The following is a 23,910-nucleotide window of genomic DNA, read 5'->3' on the forward strand; positions in this document are numbered from 1 at the left end:
GACTAGAAGCTAGACAAAATCAGGCTAGAAATTAGGTGTAATTTTTTAACCATGGGAATAATTTATGATGGGCACAGTGGGTTCTCCATCACAGGGAACTTCTAAATCAAGACAGAATATTCTTCTATAAGTTGTTTTAGTTCAGAAAGGAATTAATTCAGGGAAGTCCTATGGCCTGATATACAGTGGATCAGACTAGATGACGACAGTGGTCCCTTCTAGCCTTATAATCTATGAATGGCTTTCTAAACAAAGATAAGTTGGGAGGATGAAAAAATAGCTAATTTACCACTTTCTTACATGTTCCAAACTGTAATAAGACAAACTACTTCCTATGAAACAATGAATAAATCTTACTGTACTTTAAAATCGTCTTCCCTTTTAGATCCCAAAGTTTTCCATCTCATTCAGTTCTGAATAGATTCACTAGTGTGACCCCAGTGCAAGACAACTTTTTAAACTTTGCTTTCTTAGAGTATGAAAAGAAACTTGTCCAAATCAGGAAAGAAAAGATAAATCAAGGTTTTGCTTCTTTAGCAGTGTCTCTATGGCACTCAAATATAGTGAAGAGCATGGTATAAAGACCAGGATTAAAAAACACAATAGACTGAATAAGTTAGTCTTGTCCCTTGCACTCCATATGGAAATCAAGCATAAGGTTCTGTGCTTAAGAGACTCAAAGGTCTCATGTGTACCTACGGTGAGTATCAGATGCTCAGATACCTTAGTGATGAATATAGTATAAGCAGCTTGACAGATCATTCCTAATTCTACAGAGTGTAAGTAATGCTAAAAGCAATAGTTACAAAGAGGACATAGTTCATTAGCACATACTAATATTGATATAGTTTCTCTTTTTTGAAATGCATAGTTAATAAAATAGTCCAAAGTTTATTAAGTTAGTGGTGAGTATTCACAAAATTATGCAACAGTCAAAATACCTTTAACATTAGCTGAAAACAAATCAAGGCCAGCATTTACACGCTAACAGCTTAGTTCCTAGAAAGTTTATATGACAAGACTAGTCTAACAAGAGTCCCCAGGATAAAAACCCTAGAAGGCCATTTGGTAAACTATTAGATAATTGGCTTTCTTCAATGATTAGTTCTACTGATTTCTCCAAATAAGCATATTGAGCTTCAGACAACTGAGGAAATAATGTCACTGTACAGCCCAACACCACTGAAGTTCACTTTTGTAGGACTATGCATTAAAAATAATTACAGGATTACAGCATTTAAAAAAAAAAGGCAGCTGACTGATCCACATCTGCCACATTTATTTTGTGACAAATACAGCAAAAGCTGAAGTTATCAAGAGTCCAAAATTTTTATCCTCTCAGACTGATTTTAATTTCTTTGGACTAATCCCTTCATCTTCTTCAGTCATCTTTGCTGCAGGTCTCTTCTTTAACCCTTTCATCTTCCTCGTCTGTAATTTACTGAGATCCTGTTTCTGCATGTGGATCCGACCATATGACGTACCAAAGACATCGTGAGAGATATTCTTCTTCTTCTTCGGCTGCAAGATAAGAACAATGTTAACATTTCTGGGCATAGAATACTATTCAGTCACTCAGTGACTGTAGGCAAGCACATCTGCCATCACAAGTCACCATATTCACCAGTAATTAAATTTCCATTACAATTTAAGATAACTACACCTAAAAAGGGTATTGTACAGATAAAATCCAGAGCATACAGATTTATTTTCCTGTCCTTATATGCCACCAGACCAGTTTCTTATCCTGCCCTACCCGTGTGTCCCTCTATAGATCATGCAATGACATCAGTTAGCTTAGCAAAAAGACCTGAACATTGTAAAGATAGTGTGCAATAACAGAAGGTTACTTATTGTCACGGGAGGTTCTTTGAGAGATGTGGTCCCTATCTGGATTCCAAGTGTGGAGTGCACATGTGCGCCATGCGCTGGAGACGGAATTGTTGATAATAGCGTCCATTGACCTGCATACAGGAGATCCCAAAGGGGAGGACACAGAACTGATCATGGGCGTTGCCACAATAAAACAAAGATAAGCAGGGTGAATGTCTACATAAAAATATGCATCTTTCATATCGAGAGCCACAAACCAAACTCCATGGGGGAGGGAAGGGATTGTAAGGGGGAGAGTGACCATCCAGAAGCGAAAGGTGCGGATTAATATGTTTAAGGTACGGAGGTCCAGAATGGGGCATATTCCCCCCGCCGTCTTTTCAGAATAAGGAAATAGGGGGAATAGAAGCCGTGGTGGTGTGGCACAGGCTCTATGGCACCCTTGTGACAAGGGCAGTGGTTTTGTTGGGGAGAAGATGGAGTTGGGAAGGGTTCGCGGGGGGGGGGGGGGCGCTCCTGGGTGGGTAGCATGCGGGGAAGGAAAGGAATTTGATCAGGTATCCTTGACAGATGATGTCTAGCACCCAGCAGTCAGAGATGATGGAACTCCGAGTGTGGATAGCGTGCCAGACAACCCCCGAATATGATGGGAGGTGTTTCCGGAAGGGTTATGGGAGGTTTGCAGGTCTTGATATAAAAGAGTCAAAACGATTGTTTGGGTCAGTGAGAAGTGGAAGCGGCAGAGGGAGAGTGCCAGGACTGTTGAGAGCAAGGTTGATGCTGAAGCGGTTCAAAGGGTCGCTGGGGGTACGGGTGATAAGTGGTGCGAGGACGAGGACGGAAAGGTGGACGCTACTTTCGGTGGGTGGGGGCTGTGGCATAGATGCCCAGGGAGCAAAGGGTGGCCTGGGAGTCCTTAAGGGAGTGAAGGGACTCGTCTGTCTTGTCGCTAAACAGTTTATTGTTGTCAAAGTGGATGTCTTTCACCATCATTTGGACCTCCTTCGGAAGACCACTGGACTATAGCCATGACAGAGAACGATTCCGGACATTAAGGAGCGAGAGGCAGTGTCTGCAGCATCTACTGCGGCCTAGAGCATGACTTTGTCCACCAGCTTCCCCTCATTCTACCCTGTGTGGGAAATCCTGTTGTCGGTCAGGAAGAAGAGTCCTGGAAGTCTGCCAGTTGGGAATAGGATAGAAAATTGTATTTGGCCAGAATGGCCTGATAACTGGCAATACAGAATTGTAGCCCTGCTAATGAATAAACTTTTCTACTCAGCGAGTCTAGTTTTTTGGCATTGCGATCTGTTGTTGGCATTGTTGATTTAAAATGCTGCTGGTGGGCACGTGAGGTGCAGCATTGATCACCAGGAAATTTGGTGGTGGGTGGGTAAACAGGAAATCTGTGTCCTTAGAGGGGACGGAATAGCGGTTTTCCCACTCGCTTTGGTATGGGGCACAAGAAGCTGGCGTATGCCACACCATCTGGGCTGGTTGTAAAGAATCCCGGAGATTGAAGCATATCCAGGAATTGGTCATGGGGGTCCTGAACATCCTCTAGTGGAAGGCTGAGGGCCGCGGCCATGCGACGGAACAGCGACTGATATTGTGTGTGGTAATCCGGTGGGGAGAAGGAAGCTGGGATCAGGGCATCATCCGGCAATGATGAAGCGTCCATAGGAATGGGCAATTCCAGCGGTGTGATCGGGGCCACCGGTGCCGATGGACCCAGAGGGTCCAGGGGTTCCTCCTGGACAGTGGCCGTATGCGTGGGAAAGATGCGGTGTGGGTGGTGTGCATTGCAATGATGGAAAGAGTCCCATGAAGCCCAAAATGGCCAAGGAGTTGCCATGCATGGGCGGGGCCCACAGGTACCGGGAATCAAGGGTCAGTGGCATGACTGTAGTCTGGAGGATAGGTGTGGTGCCGAGGGTCCGGACTATAAGAGCAAGAAGGTGAGAGAGCTGTGTCCAGTTCTGAAGACCAGTCGGACTCAGACTGGTCTGGGAAAGAGGGAGTTGATGGTGCAGGTGGTACCGGCAGTAGCGGTGATATCGGATGATGGTCGACCAGGAGAAGGGACTTGGCCATCGTCGTTGGAGCGGGACGGAGGCCACATTAGGGAGCCTGGAACGTGGTGGGGTACCAGCGAAGGGTAATGTAAGCTCTGCCATTGGTGTAAGAGAAGATAAGTGCATGGGACTGGGAGTACTGAGCTTGACAGACCTGGGGGGGGGAGGGGTCGACGGTGCCAGAAGTGACAGAGGGTCCTGGTGTTGGAATAGACGATGCCGGTGCAGGGTGGCGGTGTTTAGAGCGATGTCCTGTGTGCATTTTCTTGAAAGGCGGTGTTGAAGTTGAAGTTGGACCTTCACGTGTTGTGCACAACTTCTCCCACAACCAATCCCAGCTTGGGGAGGAAACACTGCATTTTGAGATGGTCCCCCATCGGGGAGCGACCCTTGTGCCCGTACTACTTGTGCACGCGGTGAGGTTTTGTCAGTGTTGGCTGTACTGGTGAGGCGGGTCACCATCCGTGACTGGCATCCCTCCGGTGGTTCCGCCGGAGCCAGGTCTTGCTGCCCACATGGGCACATGGCTTCTGCCATTAGAAAATTTTGGAACAGAAGCTTTTGTGCCACCTGGATCCACCATGAAAAGGAGCTCCAGATAGAGCAGCGAGAGACTATGTAGGCTTTGCCCAGACAGTTCAGGCAGCGGGTGTGCTCGTCGCTTACTGAAAAGAGTGAGGGCATGAGGCACAGTTTATAATCCTGGTTTGACAGGGCATAATCCCCAGGCTAGGGAGAGAAGCCCCTGAATGGGAAAGATCCAATGAGTAACGTAACTAGCTATGGACGAAAAACAGACAACTACCTAATTAAGTAAATAAAGAAACTATATACAGTGAAAAAAAGGTTGAACGCCGTACTCTTTGGTGGCTAAGAGCACGGAGGGACTGGGTTCCAACTCTGGCCATGTGATGGTAAAAGGGAACTGGAGTGGTGTCAACCCACGCAGCCTCTTAATGCCTCGGATGCACCACGTGATTGATGCACAACACGCGCGGGTCAACGGACACTACTAGCCACAGTTCCAGCTAAGGCACATGGCGTGCATGCGCACCCCATGCTTGGAATCCACATAGGGACCAGCACTCGAAGAACACCTTCATCCCTTGGACTTTTGCATGGTTTACTTGAAAACTGGTTCTGTATTAAAGACTATGTATGAAGAAGAGCAAAGATTTTTGTAAAAAATACAAGGATTATGTACCTTGAGGGCTTTAGGTTGTTTAAGAGATAATTTATAGAGGTCTTCTGAAGCCAAATGTGTTCTCCTCATCACCAGATCTAATGAAGGTCCCATCTCTTCCAGTTCAATCCTCGGTATTTTACATCCCGACTTCTTCAGCAACACTCTGCAGAAGAGAGAGAGTGGGGAAAAAAATGTTGTCCACCTTTGCTGCATTTCGTACTTGTGTTTCTACTTATTTTCTGGACCACGGGACAGAACGTGGCCTTTAGAAAACATGTGCCACTGTTGAATTTTATTTTTGGTTCAGAAAACTTATAACCAAGGTGCCAGTGTCTGAACTTGAATGTGTGTGCAACTCCCACTGATTTCAATACAGTTATGTCTCTGTAACCCACACACTTCCTGGGTGTGGTATTCTGTCCCCTCTAGTGGCACCGAGACCACTTAGAGATTAATGAGTCTGCACTACAGCCTTAGGTAGGGGCCATGTGGCTTTTAGCTCATGCAGTAGAGGCTCATGCTAAGCTTCAGAGGTCACAGGTTTGATCCCGCTCACCAACGACCAGGATCTGTTGGTGTTACATGTGCACAGAACCATGGGCTGAATCTGGCCCTGGAAGAGCACAAAATGGCTACAGACAGAAATGAAATCTAAGCTCCTGTTAGACGGGGGGCGGGAGGAGAACAACACTTACTTGTAGCTTCGCATATAAATTTTGCCATCCATAGCTGTGAAATGCAGAACATACTCTAACCCTGCCAGGCGAATAGTGGGCACAGTAGGACCTCGAAAGAAATCTGAAAGAATAGTTCAGGAAGTAAAGAAACCTGACACTTTTACTTTTTTTTTAAATAAAGAAGTTTTTCAAAAAGGAGGTTTAAAATAGATTGGAATCAAAAGTCCTGCTTATTTGATAATAGATCTGTGTTATAGTGAATGAATCTCAGATTAACTAGAAACAGATTTGGCCTTTCTAGAGGCAACCCCAGTAATGCTAAACAGGGTCCCTTTCTGACTCACATGCAGGATTATTCACTACTTCAAGCCCCAATCCAAGACTGCACTTGCTTAATTTTGCATGTGAGTACGCTCAATGGGACTACTCATGTATGTATATGCTTAACTTTACATACATGAGTAGTCCCACTGAGCCTACTCACATGTGCAAAGTTAAGCAAGTGCAGAAGTCTTGGTAAGAGAACATAAGACATCTGCTTTCCAGAAATAATTTGGTAACTATACAAGCTCCAGATCTTATTTTAAACATCAACCCCACCCCACCCCAAAAAAGACTGACCAAACAAACATTATCATTGCTTCAATAGCAACAGTAACTTTAGTTTTGTGAAAGAATACAAAAAGCAATAGTTATTTCAGTTTATCCACTCTTCTAAACTTTCAGCTATGAACTCGGAAAAAGAAAATGCATCTCACATATATTTAGCTAAGTATACATTAGTACGGAAATAATATTTAGCTAGGTTAAGAGTTTGTTGGACAAAGTGATGGATTAAAAGTCTCTGGTACCAAAGCTAGCAGTTAGAGGAGGTATAAATAAGTGACCAAGATCAATACAAGATAAACATATACTAAGTAAGAAGGAGATAGTGTTTAGTGTTATCTTGATTGCTTTTACTCCCCATTGTTTATACCACCATCTTGGAAACTTGAGACCCTCATTGCTTTATAAAGCAGTTTTGTCTAAGGTCAAACAGAAGACCTTTGCTCTTTTTTAAAGGAGCTAATACTTGCTATTGCACTGCAATGAATATTTTTACTATTGTAGATATACACATTTAGCAGACAAACGCAACATGGTCAGTTACATTAGAAAGAAGCTTACAGTTTGCTCCCTGTAAAACTGTGAGCACAAATTCAGATACCAGTTAACTATCAGTTAGTTGTCTAACATAATTCTCATATCAGGGCCATTAAAATAGTGCATGAGCAAAGAGCACACAACCATGCAAATCTGTCAACCCTTTGCAGAGGGTGGAGGAAGGATGTGACCTTGTCCTAGGGAACAAGGTACGTTAATAAAAAACAAAAGACTAATTAATACCCAGAAGCAGAATTGTTGAATGGGGGGAGGGGGACGGCTTGCTTCCCTTTAAGTTTCATTTTCAGATTCTTCAGCCAGTGTTTTCCTCAGTGACCTTTTTCTGGGAAAATCAGTGATGAAGCTATGTTGAAAACGAAGTCTGGTGGACACTACCTGGAGTTTAGCCAGAAAAATACTCTGGGTCACTTAATATTTTCTCCCTCCTCCTTTGTTGGGTTACTGGATTTGTATCTAGAGAAAAAGTCTACAATATTTTCTTCTATTTTAGAGTCTATTTTCCCAGGCTGTAGCTAAGACTCTGTCTCTTCTGGCATGTGAAATTGTATCTACATTGCTTTTATTGGCAGATTATCCTTTAGTATGTTTTTGTGGTATAGCTTTCCACTCACAGGATGATCTTTGTAAGCAAATACAGGTGGTCAGGAATTTAAGTTTCTATGACATCCACCATCTATAGACAGTGTGTTTCCTCTCTGGAACATTAGGGATTTGAAAATGTTGGTTTATTCATAGTTTTTGAGACAGTCCACTGTGGCTGGATTAGAGACCGTGTTTTCCTTATCTTTTTAATTCCTGCCACCAGTTTACCCCTTGTTTTTCTCCATGTGTTTAATGTATTTCAAGGATGTCTGGTTTAGTAACCACAGCAAAAGAGCTTTTGAGAACTTCCATTTTGTCTTCAAGGACTTGATATGTGTGTTCCAAAGTAATTTATAATTTGGCCATTTATTAGGAAGATGCAACAGTTCTTGTCTGAACAGCACAAATACTGCTGGATTTTGCAGCAGCATGATGGGTGCAACAGGACGTGGAACAGTTGTTTTATGCTGCTCTTTGTCCCCTTCGTATCACCTCTACCTTCTCTTTTTCAAGAGAATCTAAATGACCCCTCCATATCACTGTCTTGGACTCCAAATAATTTGTGCAAACAGGGTGATAGGATGAAGGAGAAACTTAAGTGCTATCTCAAAACAAACCGGTCTTCTCCTATTCAGTCTAAGCCTGCATTTTAAGAAGAGTGACCCAACATCTGCCAATTTTTAATACACAAGTGGGTCCAATAAAGGAATGAGTGAGTGGTGAAGTGTTTCACAAATATGTGCACAGGAGGCTATTAGAACCAGGGGTGCAGCAACTACATCTCACAGGGACCAACAGACTCCTAACACTGGCACCAGAAACCAATGGCAGTAAAACCACTACTACAATTTTAAGACAATGTTTGTATGGAAACGGGATGGGGAAGAAAGTGACAAATCTTTGTCCGGTTGGTCTATGTACAGGGAAAAGAGAAGCTGCTATTTACATATCCAAACCATTATGAGATGTCCTCAGTTTTTTAAAAATGGATTTAAAAGCTTAGTTTAATTTGGGTACTATATAATATGCGAGTTCATCCCTCTACCCCCACTGATTGCTATAATGTGGGATTGCTGGCATAGGACTTCCCAAAAATGTACAAAATGTCCTTATGGACCACATGTCTATGAAAACCTGGTTGTTTACCACTAACATCAATAACATCACACAGTCTAGTAACAAGGGGTCATTAGATAACAGCCTCCCGGCTCTTGGCAGTAGTGCTGTAGTAACAAGTTCTTATGAAACTGTCACTGCTATTCTAAAGTTTCTTGGCAACAAAATGGTGGATTAAATACATTATCTTTCTCAGGACCAGAAAGAGTTGCTCCCTATCATATAACAGCAATTTCATAGCAGGTCAAATTGTAAATCTAAACTATTTGATGGTATCAACATCTCATTAAATCCTTAATCCGAGGAACCCCACTATTAATTTGAGGAACCCACCTATTGTTTTGTCTTTAGACATTTCACTGAAGTCAACAGAACATCAGGACATTTAGTGTGTACTTGGCATATGTTCTGCAGCAAAAAAAATGGATGCTTATTTGACTGACGTATGTTTAGGTGTAAACAAAAGCTTAAGGCAAACAAATGGGATGGGATATGTTACTCAGATGGGCAAAAGAATAAATTCAAAGGGCTAGACTAGCGTCTAGCAAATATCTGTTACTGATTGGCAACACCATCCATTTCAGCAGTAAACCTGTATTTCATATAAATCTCAATTGTGTGCATGCATTTCAATCCATTACCCCAACGATGTGAAAATATGCTTAAAGGGATGCACATTAGAACAACAATGTGTGGCGTTACTGGTGTGTAATGATTCTCTTCCAGAAATTTGGGCAAAGTGGCACAGACACAATCTTTTATGGTTTGCATCCTATATAATCTGGACAGTGATGTAATCATTTAATCATCCACAGGCCCCCAGCTCCTAGAACTGACTGAAAAATAGCTTTGCCATAAAATTCATCCTATTTGGTGCTATATCTCTGAAAAATACATAAATGAGCTCTTAAGAATAGCAGCAATGAATTTATTAATGCAGTAGTCACAGAAAGTCGTCTTTTTTAGCATCTCCAATTGTAGTTTAGAAAGATCGTGCAGCTACGAAGCCAAAGGCAGTGGCAATTTTTAAACTAACATAGGCAAAAATGGTTCTTTGGGATTTAACTATAAGTAAAACTTAGAAGTTTGAGTTTCATCTGAATCTCCATGCCTCCATCCACCTTTTCATTCCCTACCAACATTCCCACACACGCCACTTCATAGTCCACATCTTCTCCCCAAAATCCCATTCCAGGTTAAGCACCACCCATTTCTTTTAATGAAGTCTTGCTGCCGGGAGAGAAGTGCAGGAGAAGGGGAGCAGATATCCAGTCATTCTACCTTCTAGTTTCACTCCTAAAACTTACTTCCCAAGAGTACTCAGATTGTGAATAATGCCACGATACCATCTTACTTTTAAGCTCCAAATAGAACAAGTTAAATTATTTTAGACAGAAATAATTGGTCTAGAAAGTACACCCATTTTTGTAGTTGCTCTTAGCACTCTTAATTAAAATTCATAACCTTCTTTATCATCTGCATGTTTTCCGCTTATTCCAATGCCTCCCACCCTGGATGTGCAAAAAAGTTTGTACATTTCTGTTTAATGGAAATCTGTGCCTAGCTTGAAGTTAACATACACATTTAATTGTATATGTTTCTGCCTTATCAACCACTTCTCATTTTCATTGCACATGAATTTTGAACCCCAAAATTCAACCTAGTGAGGTCCTGATCAGAACTGGTTGCAAATTCTCTGATGGAATAGTTTACTATTAGAAAACGCAGTGTTTTGACAAAGTTGTTTCAATATTTCCAAAAAATGTTTTGCGAGGAATTTTTCACAGGAGATTGACTTTTTGTTCAGATTCAGGACTAAATTAACTCTTGAAATGTCAATTTTCCCACTTCAACCACCTCTAGTCTTCATGTTTTTCCCAAGCTGATCTACTTTCTTCCGTCCTTGGAAACAGACTTGGTAATTACAGCTTTAACTTCACTTTTATGGTACGCTGTAAATCCTAATACCACTTCCTTAATGTTATCTTGCATTCTTGAACATGGACAAACATTAACAGGCAAACCAACATTTCTCAACATTTAGCATTGCCACAGATTTATGAAGTCCAACTGCTCACAAGGTCTTATTTCAAAATACTCACCAATGAGAAGACTTTTCAATCTTCTGTATTCTTCATTTAAATCAAATGTGTCACCAGCAAATATCAACATGGGCTTTGTTCCTTCCGGACACTTGCTGTTCTATTGGACAAATATCAAACTAAGTTATAGAGCATCTTATTTATGCAAGTGACCAGGCACATGCCATTCTGAGCTGTTCTGATCTCTGATAAACACAAAAAGGAAGGCATTTTTTAAAAAGAAATCTATACATGTTACTTGTACTTGGAAGTGTTTGGGTTTTGAGTGTTTTTAAAACAGTAAGTGAGTGTTGTTCTCATTTAGGTTGAATAAGGAAAAGCTTCCTCATAATAAAATGTGTTAGACTGTGGAAAAGACCCTACAATGGAAGTTCATTTGTTTGGGACTATTTAGAACTAGACTGCATGAAATACAAACAAGCATCCTGTATTTCTTGCATTGGGAAGGAGATGGAAAAGACTTGCTAGATCATTCAGTCCATTTCCAACTTCTGATACACCTTTATACAGCCAATTGATCACAACTCCCTACTGTGCAATTGTTGTGAAAATTATCAAGCTTAAGGGGAGGAATCACTTTTCAAAGTTAAATTTCTTGCTACCTAAAAGATCTTTTTCATCCGTACTACTTGTTCTGAATCTGCAAACCATGTAGTTGCTAATCTGTGTAGTTTCTTAATTATAATTGTGTAAAAAGGCATATAAAATAGCTAACCTATTTTTGGCAAAACCAAAACTTAAAATGATCACACCAAAGTGGGTTTGCTGTTAGGTTTGGGGATTTTAAGTCTGTAGAATTCAAAATGTTGGCCCTCATACTGAGCCAGATACAGTTCCTGAAAACCAGGGTTTGTGTATAATTGATGGCCTGAGAAGGTCTCGGAAGTATCTCACACTGATAACAGAACTATCCTGAGCTACAGTGAGATGAATTCTGCCTTTGGAAACCTATACATGGTTTCCCCCAATAACTTTGAAGGCCTCCCATGGGCAGAATCCAACCTAGTAGCTTTGTAAATTGAATTATTTTTGTTTGCAGCTAAAAAAATTGTAGACTTGGTTTGGTCCCAACTAAAACTCTGCAAAGGAATTCACTGGTAAACATATAGCAAATTTTAATAACATTTTTACAAAGCACAAAAATAAGATTCTGATATGAATGCACATGTTAATCATGGAAGTCTAAAACAGGTAATAGTGAAATGGTTTTGTTTTCTTTAGTGAAAGTACACTAGATTCACTACAAGTGCTCACCAATAGATGTCACTAGAGCTCCTGCATTGTTTAAGAGTATCTTACCTTAATATCTTTTAGTGACACAAATTTCTCAATGCCTAGCTCAATCATATCCAGGACATGATAATCAAACATACGACCTACAAAAGAAAAAACAAAATTTTGGGTTAAACATTTATTCTCAAGAGCCAGTTCTTTGATCCAATTTTTTTTAAAAAAAGAAAACATTTTACCTATTATTAGATTGTTAGGCCGCTTCTTATTATGTGAACCAAACAGAAACAAAGAACAGTCCGACTTCTTAGAAAAAAACTCCTATAAGATTAAAAAAAGACCACAAACTTCAGTTTGCAAACATGTTAAAGATTTGGTGATGGTTAATGTCACCATTACATCAACTGAACAGCTACAAATTTCAAATTGTAACCCATTCCCTCTTGGGAGGTTAATCCATTGTTTTATATGCATGCCAGATAGTTTAGGTCAAATGCCAGGAAAAACTAGTGATACTCAGACCTCAGTGGTTCAGGAGCCAAATTAACAATCAACATTACCCAAAAGAACCACAGAAGTGTGAATTCATGATTTCATTTACTATAGCACTATTCATATTTAAACAGCATGACGGGAAATATTTATTGCATATTATTCTCACAGCAAATAAGTTGATAACTTAGAGCAAGCCAATACCTTAATTGGTTAATAACATAATAAAAGCATCCTGATTGGTTAATAACTTAGACTGGTTAATAATTAAATCACAGTGTTTTAATATCATGTGCTACAAAGAGCCACAGGAGACACATTAAAGAGTCACTTGCAGCTTGCAAGCCACAGTCTGAGTGTCACTGAGCTAAATATTTCATTTCCTAATTTTGTCCCATTACTCCTTGTTCTTTACATTTTTGCACTGATCACCCTGAACTCCTCGTCTGCCCTCTTTGATGCAACATCCTGTTAAATACTTGTAAACAGTTATATTTCCTCATTTAGGATATGTCTACACTGAAATCTAAAGTGTTATTGTAGCATAGACATTCCTGCACTCCCACGGCTAAAAATAGCAGCGTAGACAGGCTAGCAATGGAAGTGCATACCAAGGATCCCTGGCATGCTTGTGTAGTCCATGATGCTGCATTTACACTGCTATTTTTAGCCATACTAGCGTGGGTATATATATTTGAAATGCCATCATTTTTGGCGCCTAATTTTTGGCGCCTAATTTATGAATGCTTTGGGATGCAGGGTAGCAATAGTGCAATTTTTAGTCTAAATGTTCCCAACAGCACTTCTGGAAAATGCTGTGCACTTTTCACAGGATAAGGGACATTTGTCTGAAAGGAAATTTCAAGAGCATGGAGCACAGGACAGGGGCTAACCCCCCTCCTCCCATTTAACTGACTGTACCATCTTGCAGTTCACTGACACTCATCTTCCTCTGAATTCCCACTACTAATTCCCAAAAGGAAAGTAATATAGTATTGCAATTAACTCAAATGTTGGATATTCATCAAAATACTCTGCCTTGCTTAAAACCAAGAAGAGATGGAGGAAAATCCATGAACTAGAAATTTGGACACCAAAGAGAAATCCTCTAAAGCAGAAGTTCCCAAACTTTTCTTATTGCATAATCCCTTCCAGATCTACCAGCTGCCTGCATATCCCTATTCTTCTCGTCACTGATACTGTGTGTTGTTCTTAACATTACCTGTCTTTAGCCATTTGTCCATATTTTACTGTTATATACAAATATAGTTTTAGTGCGACGTATCTGTGTTCTCATAAGTACATCGAAGTAAATTAACTACCATATTTTATATAACAAATTCCCACTGAGGTTGAAAGCTTCATATGAGTAGCCTATTATGAAAATGCAATAAATAAAATAATAACTAAAATCCACCATTACACAATTTCTCTGTGTACCCCCAGCGTACACATATCACAGTTTGGGAACCCCTGCTCTAAAGGACACATTCCAAAGTAAGCTCGGTTGACTTGCTAGCAATTTGGCAGAGGAAAAGATACATGGCCTGGCACGCTGTCCTAATTATGTGCAGATATTGAGTCCCTGCCAACAGAACACACACATTTGATATCATATGGATGAACTGAACCTTTCACTTTGAGGTGGACATTAAGAAAGGTCCTCCAGTGTTAGTAGATATGGATGCACAATTCTCCATTAAGAGAAAACAATGGCAAAAACAAAGTACAAAACAGGTAAGTCTTAGGCTACATCTACACTACAGGGGGGAGTCGATTTAAGATACGCAAATTCAGCTACGTGAATAGCGTAGCTGAATTCGACGTATCGCAGCCGACTTACCCCGCTGTGAGGACCGCGGCAAAATCGACCTCCACGGCTTCCTGTCGACGGCGCTTACTCCCACCTCCGCTGGTGGAGTAAGAGCGTCGATTAGGGGATCGATTGTCGCGTCCCGATGGGACGCAATAAATCGATCCCCGAGAGGTCGATTTCTACCCGCCGATTCAGGCGGGTAGTGTAGACCTAGCTTTAGTGAGGATGACGGCAAAATAACACTTAATCGTTATACGGGTCTTTTACTCTTCAAAACACTTTACAGACATTACATGAAGCCTACGATTTGTCAATCTATTCCCTGATGCCTTGTACAAGGTAGAGGACCATAATATTTAAATGTCAGCATATTTTTCACTACAGGAATTGAGCCTGTTCGTTGTGGTTAACTCCTCATATTAACAATACTAACAAATGGCATAAACGACAAAATGATGATAAAATTACAGTTCCGTTTACATGGGGTAATGATGCAATTTGTCATTGTAATGGGGTCTACAGGCCCCACGCTGAACCAGGGCAAGGAATAGTATAATACTGGGCTAGGGAGACTCCGCCCCTCAACAGGTGCAAGGCATGTTCCCAGTGGAAGAACAATTAAGGAGACTGGTAGCTGAGGAGAAGGAGAGACGTGAGCTGTACGTGGCACCAGGAAGCAAGGCTGATGCCGAGAGCTGCGCCAGGAATGGCTACAGCTTTGTAAAGGCTGCTCTAGCAACAGGGACTTGAATTCTTCCCTCATTACGCTGTGGGCATTTCTAGGAACTCATAACTGATAATTTTCTCACAATTACCACAAAAATCTGTTTTATTGGACAACTGGCAGTGTAATATCAATGCAAAGAGGACTAGCAGTAAATGAACTGGTTATCCAAAAGTTTATATGGTTTTAGAATGTAGTCAATGAAAAATATGAAGAAATGTAAATTCTCCATATACTTTTCAAGATGTTTAAAAAAAAAAAAAAAAATCAAAGGCCCTAATCTTTGTTTTGTACCTGATGGAGCAAAGGTGTGATTAATTCCGAGTCAACAAGAATCCATCTCAAATGAGGTCTGTTCTTAAACAATGAGTGTATATTATCACTTCCCATCTCTTATGGGCAACCAATCACCTGTGACCAGCAGTCTTTGCTCTAAACAAATACGTTGTTCCATGACTCTCTAAAATAGACAAGCCCCAGGATTTAAGATAATGCTTTGATTAAACTGTAAATGTGGGAGGTGTAATCCAGGGATTAGCCTCTCTATTTTTGTTTTCCTGTTCAGAAACCAACTTGACTTTAAAGCACTGAACTGAGACCAAATCTAGTCCGATGTATATAACAGCCATCACACCCCGAAAAAGTTTGTTTTAATTTTTATTCTTTGTTTTAATTTTTTAAATGGAAAATTCTTGTCTGTGAATTTTGGAATAAAACTTGTAATTCTTGATCTTTGATTTGCACAGCTGAAATCAGGCAGAGCACCTCAGCTTAATACGTGCTACTCTTCCTCTACTCAAATGTAATTAAGAAAAGCAATTTTTACAGGACACCCTAAATTTTTCTTTTAGTCTTTTTCCCCTATAGATTTTATTTGTGAAGAAACTAAGATGAATATTCACATAAACAATACTTTAATGACCATGAGGTTGATGTGAATTTATAAGAGCTGTGTAAAAATATTATCCTTCCCTTCATGACAAACTCCTTTACTTCTAACAATGTTCTATAATCCTAAATCTGTTTTGTCATAATTTCATAGTAACATGCATGCACTTTCAAGAGCACCCCAAAATTTTATTTCCACAATAATAGTATGACGGTTCTGCCTTCAGACAAATGAGTATTAATAGAAAATAACCTGGCAACATAAAACCAACAGCAGTATCTATCAGGATCTAGAATTACACAGATATTCAACTTACTCCAAATTGCACAATAATTCCCTATAATTTAGCTTCTGGGGTATAACTCCAGTGAACCTGGGAGAACTACTTTCCATGGCAGCCCTGCATGACTATGTACAGGATACTGTCAGTCTCTCTTGTTCCATAGCAACCTAATTAAAATGTGGTTTTTACTTACCAATGATGTTTGATCCTCAAAAGGTCTGGTAATATTTTTTCTAAAGAAAAAAAAAAAAAGAGAAGGATTTGGGATTTTTTGTATGAGTTCACACTAGGTAGTATGGTGGCACTTGGGTTATTGTGTTCTTCTGAGAAGATTACTTCATCTTTAGAAGCTGAGTTCCAAAGCAATATTAATTCTGTTAGTCCTTCCTTAGCATTCCCTATGTCAAAGTCCTTCTGTCATTAGATGCACTCTTCTCCACATTTCCTCGCTATTATGATGCGCAAATTGCAAACAACCATAGAGACAGTACTCCAGAAGCGCAATAAGATGCCCTCCACCAAATGAAGGTTTGTCTTCCAGGTATCACATGATACATCTTACAGTTGTCTTTGCCTTTTCATCCATGTCACGTTTAATATTCCTACATTTTCATGAGGTAGTACATCCAAGCACCAGGATTACAACTTTCCGCCAAATCGCTCCCTATTTTGTATAAACATATTCAATTATGAACATATTCCCCATTGACACTACTTGCAACTTTACCTTTTATAGATTTAATGTTACTCTTTCAACTTATCTGTGCCAAGCTGAACTGCTGCCATATCTCATTAGCTATTCACACAGATTTGGATCATCTGTGAAGATGATCAGTAACTTGTCCCTTTTGCGAAGTTTTTACTTCACGTATTTTGATAAATGGGACTGAACTCAGACATTTAAACACCTATGGGCTTTTCCCCAAGTGGTGGTTGTCATTTAGAATCACCCTCAGTTTATTACGTAGCCAGATTTTTTCTTTAAATCCACTTTATTGGCCTACACGGCACCTTTCTAGTTTCTCTCTGAAAATATTAAGCCCAACTTTTTCAAACAATTTTAAAATTGCAAAATGTAACTTACTTTTTGTACAGTACAGCAAAGGGCTTTTTCAGAGCATACTGTAAAACAAAGAGTTTGAAGTGAAGGAGAAAGTTATTTTAACACACTGAAATACTAAGCATTGTTCTTTCTAAAATGCTACATGAAAACAGCATCAAAAGAATAAATGAATTACTTGAGAATTAAACACAGTGGCCATAAGGTGCAATCAATCCCAGAAAGAAATCAACTCTGTAGACATGCTCACAAAAGGGGCAAGAAAGTAGAGATCTAAGACTGGATTACTAATTTTAAAGAGGAGAAGTTTACAGAGCCCAAAAAACACCAGAACAAGACAGCAGAACACCTCCACTTCCCACTCACAATAATCTCAACATTTGTACTGGAGATATTAAATTTCAAAGAAAACTATACCATTTTTTATTTTATTAAAATATTTATACAAATTGAGGGGAAATGTTGCTTTGCAGTTAGAGCACTGGAAGATGAGTTCAAGGTTATATTCCTAATTATGGCCCTGACACACCGATTTAACAGTGCCTAGCACAATGGGGACCTAGTCCATGACTGGGGGTACATCAACACTGCAACGTAAGCCCAGGGTTTGAACTCAGGCACAAACCTAACCCCCTTTTCATCTTCACACAAATCATGCTAACTCAGGACCTGGACCTAGGGTCCCAGGACCCATGGGGGTGGAGGGTCCAAGACTGAGTCATGCCAGGATCCAGGGTTCAAGCCCTATTGCTTTGCAGTGTAGACACAGCCCCACTGCACTAGTGCTCTGGGAGTTCACCAAAGATATTCCACAATACCACAGACTGACTTTCTTTGTCCTCTTGTTGGAATTATGAATAATATTTAGAATTATTAATATGGGAAATCACCAGACACCAATTTAACCATAAATTGCTTTATTAAATCCAAAGTATCCTTATGCAGTATCCAATACAGTAACAAAGTACTCATAAGCATTTGATCAAGATACTTACAACCAAGAGTGCTTAGACCCATTCTGGTTGGCTCCAACACGGTCAGCTGGGTATTAGCAATGAACCCTTTAAAAGTTTATTTTTTATACCTTTAATGAACAAGTGATGTCATTGCAAATTACTGACTTCAGCTACAAACATTTCACTCTTATTTCCAGTCTTAATCCAGATAAGATTTACAACCACCTCTCTTTGCAAGGCCTTCCCTCCCCTCCTTCTTGCTGTCAAACAGTCTTCCCATTGCACCTGGGTTCACATAGGCTTTAACATTGGCGTGTGGGTTGGGGAAGGGCCGTGTTGGCTCATTTTAAGACAGATTCTCTTGGTTTTATTTAAAACCATCTGCAGTCATCCCTAGAAGTCAGAGGATTTGAGAAACTTCCCCTTATCTTGTCTGGTTCAAAGAATAACTAACATCCTCCCTACTTTATTCCTTCTGGCCTTATCACTTATTTTTGAGGCCTTCCTTCTACTTGCTAGTCAGGGCCTCTCTTTAAAATACATGTATATTTCCTTAACCAAATTTAAGCTAACTTTAATTCTTTAATTTTATACTTATCCTACACTTCTGAACAGTCAAGTTTTCCCACACTGCACCACGAAAAAAGGGGTAGAGCAGCCACATTTTGGGAGGGCGGTAGTAAGTCTGGGATATGGGTGATTATACTTAGGCCCACATAATGTAGTGTAGATGGTAGAGCCCCAGGCTGGGAGCCAGGGTTCAACAATTCCTAACCTGGGGTTATAAATGAGTATAGATGCTCAAGCCCTGGGTTAACAAACTCAGGAATTGCTAACTCCAATTCTGCTAACGTTGAGATCACCTTGCAGTGCAGCCATAGGGATTCCTAGGTGTAACTGCAACACAAATATACCTATGCAACATTGGGCAAAGCATATCACCTCTCCATACGTCAGTTTTCCATCTGTTAAATGGAGATTAAACCTAAGTGTAACACCTCTAAGTGAAAACAATAGTTTCTTTAAACAGCTTTGAGATCTTGAATGAAATGCATTACAGAAAGGCAGAGCATTACTAATCTCCCATATTAATAATACACATTAGGCAAAGTTAAAGACATACAAAATATTTTAAACCCAATTAGTCCTAAGGTCAAAGTTTAGCATTTCCCTACAACAGCAGACGTCAAACTCATTCCTATCACAGCATTATTTTTTTTTTTTTGCGCTATTTTAGATGTCTGATGGCATTAACTGTTGCAGGTAAAATATCTGAACACCAAGTCAGGTTTTGGCAAATCAATCAATTTATTTGAAAAGATTTTATTTTGAAGTGTATTTGTATTTGATCCTTGTTAATTATTTAGGACTTTTTACAGACATTTCTAATAAGTTGTTTTTTTTTGGTTAGCTCTTAAAGAAGCCTGGACCTAAAGACAGTCAGATCATTACAGAATGTCTCAGTGAATAATGGGATGCATAAATAGAGGACTTTTGAAGAGCAGAGGGATTATTTTACATCTATATTTGGGACTGGTGTGACTGCTGCTTGAATACTGCGTCCAGTTCTGATGCCCACAATTCAAGAAGAGGGTTCTAAGAAGAGCCACAAGAATGATTAAAGGATTAGAAAACATGCCTTACAGTGATTGAGCTCCTTGAGTCTATTTAGTTTAACAAAGAGGAGGATAAGGTGATTGGTTGTTCAATCTAGTAGAGAGAGATAACACAATCCAATGACTGGAAGTTGAAACTAAAAAAATTAAGAAAAGATATAAGACAAATTTTTGACAGTAAGGGTAATTAACCATGGAATAATTTACCAGGGATAGTGGTGGATTTTCCACCACTTACAATTTTTAAAAGATCTGTTCTAGGAATTGTTTTGGGGAAGTTCTATGGCCTGTGCTATGTAGATGATCACAATGCTTCCTTTTGGCCTTGGAATCTATAAATCTATGACTTAGTCCTTATGATTTGGCATCTTTCATGTTAGCAATAAATCCCATTTCCCCTCAGAGATATTGCAGTTCTGGTCCGACATCTACACTACAAACCATTGATGGCGGTGTGTAGGATATGTTCAGTGAAATGCAAGCTGCATCCATACTCCAGTACATAGCTACATCTGTAAGTGAAAGGCTCCGGCAGAGAGTAAGCAGCAAGGAAAAGCTCCAGCAACTCCCCACTGCAGGAGAATCTCTCTGTGGCTAGGCATGACTCCAGCAACAGGAAAGCAGCAGGACACTACAGTGAGTGCTCCAGTGAGTAGGGTGCATACCTGGGTATACCCACAGGGTTCAAGGCATGTCTTTATTCTACTTGCCTAAGGAGTGCCTCACCATCTGCACTGCTATTTATACCTATGCTAGGTGGGCATGTAGTATATGTACTCTACACACTGCTGAAAGGAGTGTGAAGTGTAGACGTAATTCCAGACTTGCAGTGTTGACAAATCTCTCAATTTCCTTGAGAGAAACATGATTCTGACCTCTGCTGGAGCCAGTCTCACAATGATTTGAGAAACTCCTGCTGTCATACAAATTTCAACCCTGCTTGAGAGGGTGGGGAGGAAGGGCACAACCCCTCTGATTGTCTGCTTTCCCTGCAAGTGGCAGGGAAATAGGGAAGGCAGCCAATCACGAGGAGAGCTCTGCCTGCCAGCCTCCAACCCCTCAGGAGCTCAGAGGAGTTTTTGGATAGGGGAGAGGGAACAGCTCTCACAGAAGGGGAGGAGGAAATAGGAAGAGCCCAGCAGCTCAGGGAAGCTGTGCCCTCTGTTCCCTTTCACATCCTGAGAAAAGTGGGTTGCCTCCTCCCCATCTCTGTGACACCAGCCTGGGAAGTGGGAGGGAGGTAAATAACCCTTGGGAGAGGGGAGTACATAGAAGGTGCATAATTAATAGGTGGGGGGACAAACTTCATTAGAATTCTGGGGTTTGGGGAGAAGCTGAAAGCTCTGTACTATGAGGCAGCATTTTAAACATAAGTCTTTGTAATTTCATCTCAGTCCTCTGGCAGTGGGCAAAGTCACCTGACTCTCTAAATTTGGTAGAGTTGGCAATATTGACTGTCACACACACTGGTTGGGGGCAGGAGGAATACAAAACAACTAAGGCTGGTAATATTGGATTCGTAGACCCAATTTATTTTAAAAATGTGTGAAATTACTCCTGATACACGGCCTATGTTAAAATTTATTTCAGTACATATATTCCCAACAATATACTTACAATATCTTTAAGTGTTTCAGTCACTGTTAAGTTTGCATTTCCACCTTTTATGAGGATGGCATTTTTTGTATTTTCAGTGAGCTTGGGTTCTCTCTTCTCAAGAAACCTTTTGGCCCTCTTTGTTTTAGGCTTTCTACAATAAATTAATTACAAAATTAACTTGCACAAAACATATTAGACTATGCTTGAAACAATCACTGCTGGTTGATGTTCAATCAACAAAACAAAAATATGAACAAGTACCATAGAAAATAACCACAAAGGAGTTAATGAAAATGCTTTACTTGATTTGTAAACATTCCCCCCCACCAAAAAAACCCTACTGAAATTGAAGGTAAAATCTTGACCTTAAGTTTTAATTTCCTGAATTCTGCTGACTTGAAATTTAAGGTGTGGCAATATTTCCACATCTTTACTGAAGTCCTGATGGTTTCCCTTCACACCAAAACCCTGCATCATGGCCTCACATACTATGGCTCATGAGGACTAGAAGATCCTCTTAAGAGCCCATCAATGGCAGCCTAAAGGCGAATTAAAAAGCCCAAGTTACGCTTGGCACTCCTCTGCTATTTCATGATGTATCATCATGTACAAATACAGAGTTAGAAGAAAAATTGCCAATGAACAATTGCTACCATGACCAACCTGAATTCGGGTCCTTAGAACACCATTAACGGGGGGGAGGGGGCAAACTTTTGGCCTGAGGGCCACATCTGGGGGGGAAATTGTATGCAGGGCCCTGAATGTAGGGCTTGGGCAAGAGGTTGGGCTTCAGAGGGAGTGCGGGGTATGGGAGGGGATGTGGTGTGCAGGAAGGGGCTCAGGGCAAGGGGTTGGGGTGCAGGAGAGGTGCAGGCTCCAACCCGGCACTGCTTACCTCGAACGGCTCCAGGGTGGCAGCGATGCACAGCGGAGCTAAGGCAGGCTCCCTGCCTGCCTTGGCCCTGCACTGCTCCCAGTTTCTAGCCAATGGGAGGTGTGGGGGGTGATGCCTGCAGGTGAGGGCAGCGCACTGAGCCCTTTGGCCCCCTCCCCAGGGACCACAGGGATGTGGTGCCGTCCGCTTCCGGGAACGGCGCGTGGCCAGGGCAGGCAGGAAGCCCGCCTTAGCCCTGCAACGCCACGGGGCTGGCAATCCTGTGGGCTGGATTGAAAGTCCTGACTGGTCAGATCCGGCCCGCAGGCCATAGTTTGCCCTCCCCTACAATTAACCTCTATTAAGATAGATGTTCCATTTCAGTTTCACCAGTGACCACTGCACCACATTTATAGATTATCTGTGAACAAAATTTTGCCTGCACCTAGACAAGAATGATCTTCTAAGCCTGAAGAGTTTGCTTCTGAAATGCTAAACAGGACCAGAAAGTAGGAGCCTACCTCTAGATCAGTGATACTCAGATCTCTGGTTCAGGAGCCAAATTAGTGACCAATATTACCCAAGAGAGCCACAACAGTGTGTATTCATTGTTTCATTTACTATTTTTATATTATATATATTATTCTCACAGCAAAATGACTGACCAAGTATTCTACAATTGGTTAATGACATAGTAAAAACATCCTAATTCGTGAATAACTTAGATTGGTTAATAATTAAATCACAAAAACAACAAGGAGTCTGGTGGCACCTTAAAGACTAACAGATTTATTTGGGCATAAGCTTTCGTGAGTAAAAAGCTCACTTCTTCGGATGTATGCATCCGAAGAAGTGAGGTTTTTACTCACGAAAGCTTATGCCCAAATAAATCTGTTAGTCTTTAAGGTGCCACCAGACTCCTTGTTGTTTTTGTAGATACAGACTAACACGGCTACCCCCTGATACTAAATCACAAAGTGTTTCAATATCACCCTGGTTGCAGTAGGGCGGGTCAGGGAGGTTATTTTGGAGGACGAACTGAAGCAAGAGAATCCCCCCAACAGCAAATCCCACAGCCACAGGGCCCTGCCCCAATACAGCACCCTACAGAGCACTCCTCCCTCCTTCGCGTTTACACCTCTGGAGGCCCCGCGAAGGAGCCTCTCGTCCCCTCGCGGCTGGCTGGCCGCGGGCAGAGCCGGGGAGATAGGTGTTAATATTCCGTAAAGGAGCAGAATCGGTGCCACCCCTGGGGCAGCTGGACGGGGGAGGACGGGGCCCTGGGGGACGCTGTTCTTCTCCCCCCTGCGCTAGCTCGGGAGTCCAGCTCCTGGCCAGGGGCCCGCCTGGGGGCACAGCCCACTCCGCGGACAGCAACCCCCGCCCCCCGCACGGAGCTGCGCGGCCGCCGCACGGGAGCCAAAGGCGGGGCCGTGTGAGCAGCCGGCGCTATCGGGCCCTCCAGCCCCGGAGCCGCCACTTACACCACCCGGTCCAGCGCCTCCATCTCGCCGGCAAGAGAGACTGACGCACCCCCCCACGCACACGTGCGTGCAGGACCCACAACGGACCAGTCCAGGGACGTCCCTTCACTGCGTCATGACATCACATCCGCCGTCAGAAATCCAAGCTTCGA

The 23,910-nt window shown here is 41.4% G+C and overlaps 1 protein-coding gene across 1 annotated transcript; it reads right to left on the reverse strand.

The window, feature by feature from the left end:
- Nucleotides 1-871: 871 nt before the first annotated feature.
- Nucleotides 872-23,857, reverse strand: RPF2 (ribosome production factor 2 homolog). Its single transcript, XM_054022418.1, has 10 exons — nucleotides 23,759-23,857; nucleotides 21,419-21,551; nucleotides 17,254-17,291; nucleotides 16,363-16,402; nucleotides 12,205-12,286; nucleotides 12,035-12,111; nucleotides 10,736-10,835; nucleotides 5,790-5,892; nucleotides 5,113-5,257; nucleotides 872-1,521 (listed from the first exon to the last, which is right to left on the reverse strand). The coding sequence occupies exons 1-10, from the start codon at nucleotides 23,779-23,781 to the stop codon at nucleotides 1,339-1,341; spliced, it is 924 nt and encodes a 307-aa protein (XP_053878393.1). The 5' UTR covers nucleotides 23,782-23,857; the 3' UTR covers nucleotides 872-1,338.
- Nucleotides 23,858-23,910: the final 53 nt, after the last annotated feature.

The sequence above is a fragment of the Malaclemys terrapin genome, chromosome 3, assembly GCF_027887155.1.
Source record: "Malaclemys terrapin pileata isolate rMalTer1 chromosome 3, rMalTer1.hap1, whole genome shotgun sequence".
Classification (NCBI taxonomy): Eukaryota; Metazoa; Chordata; order Testudines; family Emydidae; genus Malaclemys; species Malaclemys terrapin.

Coding starts and splice junctions, on each gene's coding strand:
- RPF2 (XM_054022418.1), bottom strand. CDS start 23,781: ATGGAGGCGCTGGACCGGGTGGT. Junction 12,287..16,362: donor TTGAGGATCAAACATCATTG/GTAAGTAAAAAC, acceptor TTAATCTTATAG/GAGTTTTTTTCTAAGAAGTC. Junction 5,258..5,789: donor ATTTATATGCGAAGCTACAA/GTAAGTGTTGTT, acceptor TCTCTTCTGCAG/AGTGTTGCTGAAGAAGTCGG.